The 12,711-nt window shown below is 42.3% G+C and overlaps 2 protein-coding genes across 2 annotated transcripts in view; one reads left to right on the top strand and one right to left on the bottom strand.

Moving 5' to 3' along the window:
* The window catches only part of PDE3A (phosphodiesterase 3A), a 313,231-nt gene extending 305,611 nt beyond the window's left edge, over positions 1–7,620 (bottom strand). Inside the window, exon 1 of the mRNA XM_041736167.1 lies at positions 6,796–7,620. Coding sequence (XP_041592101.1) covers positions 6,796–7,620 — 825 coding nt within the window. The remainder of the gene's footprint in view (positions 1–6,795) is intronic.
* On the top strand, positions 7,115–12,192 carry LOC121480137 (formin-like protein 14). The gene is made up of 3 exons (XM_041736445.1): positions 7,115–7,308; positions 7,373–8,293; positions 8,431–12,192. Exons 1-2 carry the CDS (start codon positions 7,115–7,117, stop codon positions 8,238–8,240), a joined length of 1,062 nt encoding a protein of 353 aa, XP_041592379.1. The 3' UTR covers positions 8,241–8,293; positions 8,431–12,192.
* Positions 12,193–12,711: the final 519 nt, after the last annotated feature.

The following is a 12,711-nucleotide window of genomic DNA, read 5'->3' as shown; positions in this document are numbered from 1 at the left end:
ACTCCTGCAATATTTTTACCTGCATTTCAGAAGTACTATAAAAGGTATAATAACATTAATTTCCATTTCAAGTAAAAAAATTCTCTTCCTTCAAAATGTAAAGCTGCTCAAAATCTAAAAACGTTTATGTTTAACCAGTAGGTGTTGAGAAAGTTATGAAAGTCTATGAAACTATTGACTTTTACCCCTGAAAAATGAACCGATGAAGCAATGAATGTTCTGGATCTAGGTTTAAAACCTACTCTAAACTATTATATGCATTCCTTCAACTATTATCTAAGAGGCCATTTAGGTATTTTACTGATTTCCCCTTTCCTTATGTTGACCTCTTATTACCCTAATTAGCTTTAAGCTCTGGAGAGGAGAGTGTTGTTCCATTATCTGTATATAATGTGTACGATTTTTAGCATGAGACCTAATGCATAGACAAAAACATGTTGATATGACATTTGATAGTTTCACTGACCAAAGACCTTTATGAATAACATGAGCTAAGGGTAGCATCTTCTTTTAAGACCATAGTATACTTTTATGCTGAACACATATGTCCAACTAATATTTTGACTATTGTCATCCAACACATCTTTCTCTGAACAGTTTATGCACATCTTCAAGATATTTTTCTTCTAGAGATCAAAACTATATATTTCATGTTGACAACAGCACAAATAGATTCTCAGATCTAAGATAAGACAACTCCCTAGGAACCTTGGGAGAGGGGGCTGGGGAAAGGGGGCTCTTAAAAAAAAAATACCACCAGTAGCAAAAGTATATATATATAAGTAATTACTAAGAGGATTTAAATGCTCATGTAAAGGAGATAATGTTCATTTGAATACTAAAAGAAAATAGCTTTCGGTGTAAGAATATGGAGAAGTCTGAACCTTCTGAGGTTCATTCTGAATTCTTTAATAGACCTTCATTAAAAGCATGAATGTAGAAGTAAATATAAATTGAGTTGTCAATCTCATGTATCTTGAGGGGTTTTTAGAAGATACGATTCTAAATCTCAAATAGAAGAGGAGGAGGAGGAAGAAGATTGCTTGGGATAGGAGACAGAAAGGCAACTAAATAAACAACTCACCACAAACATGTAACTTTATGCATAATTTCACAAAGCCAAAGAAACTTGCCCTATGCAAAGGCACTGCGTCTCCATGTCAAAATCTCTTAAGATACTACATGATACAACAGTTGCATTGACTACCTTCATATATATCCATGAGATTACATCTCACAACAATAATATTTCCTGAAAAATACAACTCCCTCCCTAAATCCAAGATAAACTCATTCTTTCTTTAGATTACGTAACACAAGTTTTCAATGAAGTCTACATAGACTCTACTGGGATGTTACTGGCACCACCCATATTAACTAAAATCTTATATACGGAAATATTTCTAATTTTGAGGCTCATAAGCATCCTGCTTCAATCTTACTTAAATGAGAAGTAAAATTAAATTTGGTAAAGCCTTTATTCAACTAGAGTCTTGCAAAGATTATTCTCAGAGTTTTATTTCCTAATAGAATACAACAAATTCACACAAATGTCACTACAGATACAATGAATGCTTTTTCATGCCAGTGTCACTCACCCTAGCCTGCCTGCACCCCCTGCCCAGGCTTTTCAAAATGTATTTCATACACAGAGTCACTGTTCTGGTTGTTTATTTAATTAACATGACAGCCCAGCATACACAGCATTTCTTTCAGTTCTACAGTTTTAACTTTTTACACTTTAGACTCAATACAGAAAGAGTAAAATTACTGTTTGACTCCTTCCAACCTCTGTAAATTTATATAGATTCACTGACTATTTCTGTCAGTTAAAACAGTTTTTCAGTATGCTTTAAATATCTCTATATACAAAGTAAAAAAAAAAAATCACAATTTTGTCCACATACAAAAATTATTTTCCCTTACCTTTCCCAAGGGATAAGAAAATCTTTTTCTTTTCAGTGTTTTCAGAAGTTGACATTAATTAATTTTAATTCTGTCAGCAAGTCATAAATAATCAATATTGTTCTTTGTATCACCCTAAGCTGAGCTATACTACTGAAATGTGATAGAATTAAAACCTGTGATTGTTTCTGAAATGTATTCAATTTCACAAATACAGGAGATTACACTAAAATGTACTTAGAAACTTAAAGGACAATATGTTATTTTCAAAAGAAATACTTCTGTATTTTATATCCATAGTATAAGCGTAAGTATGTTATATTTACTCAGAATATGTAACAAGGCCTATCATGTGTCTACCATCAAAAAACATACCCATTTCTTATATTATTTTTTTTCATTTGAAAATATCTCTTATACCAGCAATTAAAAACTCAATCCTACTTTTGATAACCAACCATCAGGCTCCACGACATTGCTACAAAAACCTGTTGTTGTGGGACACCTGGGTGGCTCAGTGGTTGAGCATCTGAGCTCAGGGTGTGATCCCAGAGTCCCGGAGTCCTGGGATCAAATCCTGCATTGGGCTCCCCACAGAGAGCCTGCTTCTCCCTCTGCCTGTCTCTGCCTTTCTCTCTGTCTCTCATACGAATAAATAAAATCTTTTAAAAAATCTATTGATGCTAAAGATATTTAGTTAAGAGCTTTAGGGAAATGCTTATGGAAAATATTCTGATTTTTAATTACACAATATAAAGTATACAGTTGTATGTTTCTGACAGATACTGTATCCATCACAAAGAATTTTATCAGTAAGAATTTTGTCATTTTTGGAGACAGCCCTATACCTTGTGTTTTATTTCATGTGAAACCATAGGCAAAACTATTAAATTCTTAACATGTAACTAAAGTAAAATGGCATTGGTTTGGAATCTTTCAAAGATGAATGTGGGAGAGCTTTGGTGGCTCAGCCAGTTAAGTATATGCCTTCAGCTCAGGTCAAGATCCCAAGATCCTCGAATGGAGGCCCATGTCTGGCTCCCTGCTCAGCAGGGAACCTGCTTCTCCCTTTCCATCTGTCCCTGCCCGTCTCATACATGAGCTCTCTCCCTCGCTCAACTAGATAAAAAAAAAAAAAAAAAAGGATGAATGTGCAAGGTGGCTACAGTAATTAGTGAGGAATGACTAGCCAGTGGTGTCCCTTGATGTGCAAACAGAATAAACATCCTTTCAAATACAATATCCAAATGGTTAAAACTGCACAATTTAAATTTTGTGTTGAAAAAGAAACTTATTAGACAATTGGAAAAGGACAAACATTATATGGTCTCATTCATTTGGGAAATATAAAAATTAGTGAAAGGGAGTAAAGGGAAAGGAGAGAAAACGAGTGAAAACATCAGTGAGGGTGACAAAACATGAGACACACCTAACTCTGGGAAATGAACAAGGGATAGTGGAAGGGGAGGTGGGCGGGGGGGTTGGGGTGACTGGGTGATTGGCAGTGTGGGGGGCACTTGGCAGGATGAGCACTGGGTATTATGCTATATGTTGGCAAACTGAACTCCAATAAAAGTTTTTTTAAAAAAAGAAAAGAAAAATAACTTATTAGTCATATAAAATATCTAATAATACAAGAAATTCTAATATCTCTGTATAGTCCAGTGTTTAGATAGTACAATGATAACTTGAGAGAGACATACCTGCCTTAGGATGTGAACAGCTACTTAAAAAAGATACATACTCCTTAATGGACATGTCTGCCAACCAAAAAAGTACAGTCTGACACACTGATCTACAAAATCAGCCTGCATCTTGAGGATATTAGACTGGTACCACTAAACTGAAAGCCATACAAATGTCATGAACTTTTCTTTACTGAGAATAAAGATACCTTCACTTGCATTCACAGACAGACCAGCGTCAGATGAATTCTGTGACTGAAGACCAGACTTATTTCTTCTTTCTTTGCTTAAAGCCATCTTTATCAACCACACTGCAAAACTCATTCCATATGTAATATCCAATCTATAAACCAAACTGTGGTTTAGGAAGGAAGGCAAAAAGTGGGGGGGGGGGGGAATATCTCTGTCAGTTGTTTTGTCTTATGAGAATTTTATCTTCTATTCTCCTTGACCTTTTAGAATTGAGCCACTGAAGAGAGGTAGCTCATAAGCAAGTAGCCACTATCATTCACACAAAGAAAGGCTGAAATTCTCTCACCTTTAAACCTCACAATGAGCAAGGTCCAAATAAATTCTCAAAAGGCCTCTGCCAGACTTTGTGCTTTATGTCCTTACACCTCTACTTAAAATTCACCTGTTGCCTGAGTATTATCTTGAGTTGAGAGTAGACATTCTTTCATAAAAGAACTCCTAATCAGGAGTCAGGGCAGGGTTATATATGTGTTTTACAAGTATTTTGATTCTTGATTCATGAAGTATGCAGATGACAGTGTATACTTTGCACTCTTAACCAGAAGTTTGTTTCCTTATGATAAAACAGATAAGACATTTACTATATAGCTCCTGAACTTTTCACACAGTTAGGCTAACGTATGAGATATTGCCCTATCTTATAAGAGACTATTCCATGTTAGTTCCCATCCACCCCCCACAATTATACTCAGCAACAACTTTAATGGGCCATATATAAAAACTAGTCTTAAGTAACATGCACATACTAACCGGTAGGTACCCTTATTAAAACTTTAAGGATCTAAATTTTTGGTAAATGTAACCTTGTTTTCCCATCAACCATAAGAGATCTAGTCTCCTACTTTAGAACATTCTTCATAAATACAGCCTTTAAAAAAATAGTAACCAAAGAAAATGACCAAAATAGATTATAAATGTGCATTTTCAACAGCGTTAATCAGCAAAATATGTAAAAATGCAATGCTTGGTTATTTTCTTATAAATCTTCAGATTATCTGAATTTTCCATTTATCAATCCAAAGCAAAGAAAGCCAATAAAAATCCGTAGATTAATTAACACTGCTGGTTAATGTAATTTATATTAACTCTACCTTTCATTCCTTGATTTCTAAATGTTACGGAATTTCAGAAATTTAGGAGGCTAAACGATATTAATTTGGAGTCGTTACGTATAATTAAAGTACAGATTAGCCTTACAAATTATGGTTCAATTTTGCAATGATCTTATCACATTCCCCTTTAAGTTCAAGAAAAGTGCTTTAAACATAATTAAACTAGCAGTGTTTTCTTTTAAAAGTCATTCTTTCCTGACACTTTGAATAGAAATCAAATTGTTCCCCGCCCCCCTAATTGGTTTACCCTTAAATAGACAGCTTGCTTTATTCTCATGATTTCCAAAATTTCTACCAAAACTAAGTATCAGTCAGCGGCCTGTTTTTAACTTCACTCTTAGAGTGAGCTTATACCCAAGAAATATTTGCTTTATCTAAACAAAAAGCTAAATAAGAACATTAGTTTTAAAATAAACACAGAGACTATGATGTTGTCATCCATTCTGCTAAATAATGTCAAACAACTACATTCTTTGTAATCAATCCCATTTCAAAAACAAACTAGCCACCACACCATATGGTGACTTAGCTAGGTCTTAGAAATACCTAAGTGATTCTCCACAGAACAGTCTAAAAAGAAAAGCTTACTATATCTTAGGACATTCTCCCAGTCACTAAGGTTGTCCCAATAGGGCCATAGATAGGCATAAATTTAAATGGGAAAAGTGTAAATTTCCACTTGCTGAACATAATCAGCTCTCTACAACTCCCACTTCCAAGTGTCATATCTGTTTGGAGTAAAGAAGCAAACACTAAGTACACCTTTTCAGAAACGATTTGAATTTCAGATTGGGATTTGTTCTTTTATGACAACCATACTCCATGATCTTAAATGCTGAATGATCATGAGATTCATCCCCAAAATTCATTAAACTTTTTCTCTAGGACAACTTCACTCATAATTCTGGATTCCTCTTCTTCTCCCTTTCTGAGCGATTTACACCACCAGCAATCTTAAAATCATTCTCCTGAATGTTTCCTGTATAATCTGTATAAATCCATTCCAACTTCTAAACATCCACTTAAGTACTCAAGAGAAATGAAGGGCTTTTTTTTTTTTTTTCCTATTTAGTTGACACCAACAGTGAAGTTCAAGACTTTGACAAATTCCACAGTACAGACATATTGTTCCCCGCACAGAAGTTTATTATCATCAGGAAACAAAACACATTAGCATGTAACAACATATGTCCCCAAATTACAATTCAAAACAAACTGGGCACCACCAGATGCAGCCTCATCCAGGAAAACTCACTGCAAAACCACAAAGTGTGTATCAACACCTCACCTTCAAGCCTTGCTTGCTTTTACATCAGAATCGTTTTTTACTGACTTCACAGACGTTGACTTGTCACTTTAGAAGAAACTTTAGCAAAAGTATTAAGAAACTTCCAAAGTATTAAGGAAATCTAGTAAAAATCCACGTGTTGAAACATCACCCAGTGCTGCTAAAAATAAATACATATTAAAAAAAAAAAAAAAAAAAAGCTAAACTGGAGGATTTCTGCTAGAGGAGAAAACTCTGGGGGGACCTGAGCGGAGGGAAGCCCTACGCCAGGTGTAGCAGACCTAAAAAGCTGGCCCAGCTGCGGAAGACCCCGCAGATGCCATCCAGTTGTGCTACTTATTATCCATCGTTGCTGTCGTTGAGGTTATAAAGTCCTGAGCGAGACGGGGAGGAAAAAGTCTCTAGTCCCCTACTGGGTCTGAAGTTCACACCACCTTCCCCGACCACCTTCCCTGGAGCTCCCCGCGCTCGGATTCCCTCCGCTTCGTGGCGAGCCCCAAGCGTCCCCAGCGTCCCCGCGAGAGGCGAGGGAGCGGAGCTCGCCGGCGCTTACCTGTTCCCTCGGGATGCAGGGCAGGGAGGTCCTCCGATGGGACTTGCTGCTGCAGCCGGACATCTCCGCGGACACCACGGAGCTGGACCGCCGCCGCCTCTTAAGCACCGGGGTGTCTTCCTTGGCCCCAGCGAGGAGCTGGGACCCGACGTGCTCCCTCGGAGCCGCCCCCGCGGACTGCGGCAAGATCTGCTCCACGTACCTGGCCAGGAGCAGCCCCAGCACGCCGGCCGAGTACGCCAGGTAAGGTCTCCAGGCGACCTTGAACCTCTCTAAGGAGACGAGGGACACGGTCCTGACCGCGCTAGTCACGGCGACCATGAGGACGCCCGGCCTCAGCCTCAGCACCAGCCATGTCGCGGCGGCCACGCAGCTGAGCACCAGCCCCGCGGCCGGGAGCGAGAGCAAGCGGTCCTCCCCGACGCCCAGCCCGAGCTGCACGAGCGCCTCCCCCCCGCAGCAGGCGGCGAGCAGCGCGGCGGCCAGAGGCAGGCGCACCCCGGCGCGCCGGAGGTACAAGCCCATCCAGAAGAAGGCACACAGGAGACTGAAGAGCAGCGCCGAGGGCTGCAGCCAGGGGCCGAGCGGCGCGCCGCCCCCCGGAGCGCCTCCCCGCAGCCCCGGGACGACGCCCCCTTGCGCCGCCGGGGCCGCTCCCTCCGCTCCCTCCGCTCCCTCCGCCGCCGCCCCGCGCGCCGGCCGCAGCAGCAGGGCCAGCAGAAGGGGCAGGGCGCCCGCGCACGGCGCCGGGGAAAGTTTCCGGGAGCGCCCGAGCGGCCGCAGCAGCCGGTGCCCCCCGCGGCCGGGCTCGCGGGGCGCTGCCATCGCAGCCTCTCCACGCGGCGCCCCCGGCGCCCCCGACGCCCCCAGCCCGGCACACGCGCATGCACGCGCGCGCCCTCCGCCCGAGCCCACCCGCGGGCCCCCCTTCTGCGCGGGCCCCCCGAGCCGCCGCAAGTTTCCGCTCTCCAGCAACTCCTGCAGGATCCTGGATGCTCCCAACAGCCGCCTTCAAGTTAAAGGCTAGCGCGGGCCGGCACCAGCGACCAGACTTCCTCCCGCTCTCTCTTTGGAGAGCTCCTAAGAATTGCGCTCCACCCCCACCCCCACCCCCCGACTCCTGCGCCCCGGGGTCCCGTCCCTCCGGCGCGCGGGGGCTGCAGGCGCTGCAGGAGCTGCAGGAGCTGCAGGAGCTGCAGGCGCTGCAGGAGCCGCAGGCGCCGGGGGCACGGGGCGAGCTCGGGGCCGTGTCCCGCGGCCGGCGGAGGCGCCCCTTCTCCTCCTCCCTGCGGCTCTGCCCCTATCACTCCTTCGTTCTCCTCCGATCCTCCCCGGCTCGGCCCCAGGCAGCGAACCGCCATTCCCCGGGGCAGAAAGCAGAGCCTCCCCTGCGCCCGTCGGTCCAGCTCATGGCAAACGGCGCAAGAAAACGGAAACGGGGCTGAGAAATAACCGAGAAGTTGCTAAGTCCCGTCGAAAAAGAGACACAGTCCGAGAGGCGAGCGGCAGCCGCGAGCGGGGGGGACGGAGGGAGGGAGAGCGAGCGCGCGAGCTGGAGAGGGAGGGAGGGCGAGAGGGAGGGAGGGAGACCAGGGAGAATGAGAATACCCCCCCCTTCTTTTTGGTGCGATGTAGGTGGTGATTTGCAGTTTTTGCAAAAGGGAAAGGAGTGGAGACGACTGGCTAGGACTGTACAACGACGAAGCAAGCAACTGGAGGCATCGGCAGTTCCGCTCGCTCGCTCGCTTGAAGGCAACTCCCTAGGAAAGAAGCTTTCCCGGCGCAGCTCCCGCCGCCTCCCCCGGAGGAGGCGCTGCGCCCTGCTCTCCGCTCCCTTCCCCCGAGCGGGTCCCGCGCTCCCAGCTGCTGCAGAAGGGGTGGCCGAGGCGGGTCCTCCGTCCAGCCTACCGAAGCCGGGGTGGCCTATGGCTGGCCCTCAGGCTGAGCTCCCCGGGACGCTAGGTAAAAAGGATTGTCTTTGGCTGCAAGGCAGGCACTGGAAACCTACATACTTCCTCCTGTCTTGAAAAGTGACAGCCACTTCTACCGTCAGTGACTCAAAGATGCTCCTCGGCTCCCAGGCCAGTTGCAACAGCAGACCAGTTTCAGGGCGCACTGTGATGCTTTGGCTGCTCCTGCTGGAAGGTCTGTTTTAAACAGCGAACCCAAGCCTTTCCCATTGTTCCAAATGATGGAAAATCTCAACAAGCTACCAAGATTGTAATAGCATCATTCAATAGGGCTGGGGGGTGGGGGTGGGGGTGGGGAGCATTCGCGTTTTACAGACTGTTACTTAAAAAGTCCGGGGTATGAGAGTATTAGGCAACAGCTGTCGATGGTGGTCGGTAAATACATTGACATTAAGTGACCCTGGCCTCAAGAAGGTTTAGCAAATTAAACCCAAATAGTAATTAGAAAGGAATTAAAAGAAATCTGGGATCCCTGGGTGGCGCAGCGGTTTGGCGCCTGCCTTTGGCCCAGGGCGCGATCCTGGAGACCTGGGATCGAATCCTACATCGGGCTCCCGGAGCATGGAGCCTGCTTCTCCCTCTGCCTATGTCTCTGCCTCTCTCTCTCTCTGTGACTATCATAAATAAAAATTTAAAAAAAAAATAAAAGAAATCTGAAGGGGGATGTGAGGCCAAGTAGGTTAACAACCAGGAAAGCTCTGAGAAGACCTGTCTAGTTGTGAAATAGTGTGTCTACCATAAAGAAAGCTTGTGAGAAAAAATCAGGACCCCAGTTAGGAATGTTTACAAGATGCACCATTCATGTGCTGTAGTCATGTAGTATTTGAGAAACTAAAGAAAAAATTTAAAACTAGCTTTCTTGGCAGAGTATGAAAAGATCATTCAATATCCAACGGGCTTTTAAAAAACCCAACAATGTTGGGAGCTACTTCCTTTTTTTACACTTAGAACATAAGAGTATGATAGTCTGCTCTCGTTCATGTTTAATATGGGTACCTTAGATGTCATTTGCCCTCACTAATAATATTAATAATAATCCAGTTTTGTCTTAATTATCTTGACATTCCAGGTTAAAGTGTGTTTCTAGCCTGGAGTATTTGGATAATTGGTTCAATATGCCACTGTATTTCGTGTGTAGAGATGAAGTAATATAAAGAGAAGCCAAAGGAGATACTTGAGATAAAATTAATTCATGGGGGTTGGGGAAGATGGCTAAAGTCTTAAACTTAGCTTCATGGGAAACAGCCTGCTCTCCTTAGAGACAGGTATTAATATTAATTTATGATATAAATGGATATGAGGAGCTATGATGATACAACTCTCCATCAGATGTCCAGAACTATACTATCACATGGAGAACAAGTTGGGCAGCTAGTCAGTGGCAGTGGGCACCATCTGTTTAATAATTAAGGAAACAGAAGCAGAAATGTCTTTGCCAAAGACAAATGAGCCCCCTAGCATGCACACATACTTCTCTGAGTTTCCTTTTTAGATATATGATTCATATGCCAGAGCCTACCTGGAATACTTCAGAGTGAAAAACTTTGATTGGAAAATCATGCTAATATCCATTGGCATCAAAAATAGCCTGTTAAATGAAAAATATGTGTATCAAAGTAAGAAAAGCATAGGGAAATTTTATAATATTTCCATTTTTTTCTGTCCCTTACCCACATGATACTCTCATTTCTTGAAAAAAAAATAATCCTAAAAACTGAATTTATAAGAGATGGAATGTTGACATTTTTTTAAAAATGTAACTGAAAAAAATAAGAATGACATGTGTTAATGCAGCAAAACAAAAATACTAGACCTGTATGTTAAACTGACATTCTTGAGGTGTCCAGTGGTATTACAGAGGCAATGTCCTGGCATCTGGGTTTCTCTACATTCTCAAAAAAAAATAAATAACAATCAGAGGTTTATTTGTCCCACACAAAGGAAAGAATGGAGATTCCATCACTCCCCTTACCCCCATTGCCATCCAGAACCACGAAGCAGATGAATGAAAATAACAATTACTCTTACTAGAAGAGAGTTTAAACCCATTGCATATCATTTGCCAAATACAGCTATGCTAAGGGGATTCTGCTAAATTTTAAAAGTTTATGCACTATAGTAGGGGTTTACTCATTCCCAACTACCTACCTGAGCTCTCTGCATATATATCAAATGACTATCTAACATATAATAAACCCAAAACAAAATTCCTACCTTTCAACTCACTCCCTGCCCTTCCACCAAGCCCCACATACCCAGACTTTCTCCTCAGTAGTCCCACCACAGGGAAAAAACATCACCACCTACCTAGATGCTCAGGCCCCCAAAAGGGCACTGCCCTCAATTCCTTATTTACCTTCTTTACATACAACCTATTATTAAGTTTTTTTGATTCTGTCTCTAAAATACATCTTGAATCCATCTGTTTTTCACCATCTTACTTACAATAACAAACCAAAGACCCATCACTGTCCCTAGCCAGGACAGTTGAAATCACTTTCTAACTGGTCTTGCTCTCCTCCCCTTCATTTTCTTCCACACAGCAGCCTGAGTGAGAATTTTACAATCTTAAGTCAAATGATGTCACTCCTTGCTTAAAACCATCCACAGGCTTCCCACTGAACTTGCAGTTCTCATGGCCACCTACTACGACCTTCGTGATCTTTGCAAACCACTCGAACATGACCTCTCCTAATTCTCCTACTTCACTAGTGCAACACTAGCCCTCAGAACATTCCTTCAAAGATGAGAATATACTCTGCACTCCCAAATATGGTAGCCACTAGTCATGTGAGGCTTTTGAGGACTTGAAACACACTGCCACTGAGGAACTGAGTTTTTATATTTTATTTTAATTGATTTAAAATTTAATAGCCTCACATGGCTATTAGCTTCTCATGGGGAGGGAATGCATCTCTTGCCCCTCAAGCCATCGTTCTGTCATTCTTATTATGTCAAATTGAAAATCCTGCTCAGGACCTTAATATCTACAGAACTCACATAGCTGCTTCCTTCTGCTCCATCAGTTCTCATTTAAAATATTACCTTTGAAAAAAAATAATAAAAATAAATATTACCTTTGTAGAAAGGCTTTTTCCCATCATCTTATCAAAAAGTCTTGAATCTCCATGTGCCCACACATGTTTTGTCCTTCCCTACCACACTACCCGGTTGCATTCTATTTATAGCACATATCACTATAGAAAATGGTCTTGCTTATTTATTTGTTTTCTTGCTTATCGTACATCTCCCTTCGCTAGGGTATAAGTGCTCTGTGAACAAAGACCATGAACATCTTTAGCTTGTTGCTGTGTACCACCAATGACCAGAATCGTGCCCTGCACATGGCAGGAGCTCTGTGAATACTTGCTGAATAAATATTTGGTGAATGAACGAAGTCAACGAATAAATGGTGAAAGAAAAAAGACAGAGATATCTTTATCATCTTACAAAGTCCTAAGTTAAACAATCTTCATATGTTTATACAACTAATTGCACAAGTGTACAGATCCTTCAAAGTCTTGCGTTGAAGATTCTGCTGCCCAGAGTAGACTGATGGGCAAAATCATGCAGCAACATTTTTTACAGAGTGTTGCTTAAAGAAAAATCGATATATAAATTGCTCATTTATAAGAGAAATAGGTAATAATATCTCGAAAACTTTTGTATTGATTCTCAGGTGAAATGTCCATAATCCACAGCCGTTTTCTGGTAGGAACAGGGTGAAAAACAGTTTAACCATATGCATTTGGGTAGCAAGTCAGGTGAGAAGGAGGATTAGGGGATGTCTAAATAAAAATCACTGAATCTCACATCATGATCTGTGACATAGTCCCCAACTATTCCAATTAACAACACTATTCTAGAAATTAAAAAAATTAAATATTTTGCCAAAGTAGACCTTACCAATACTTAATATTCCATATCTAGTCAGGAGGGAAAAAAA

Source organism: Vulpes lagopus, chromosome 21, assembly GCF_018345385.1.
Source record: "Vulpes lagopus strain Blue_001 chromosome 21, ASM1834538v1, whole genome shotgun sequence".
Classification (NCBI taxonomy): Eukaryota; Metazoa; Chordata; class Mammalia; order Carnivora; family Canidae; genus Vulpes; species Vulpes lagopus.
This window is presented reverse-complemented; position numbering and strand designations above follow the sequence as displayed.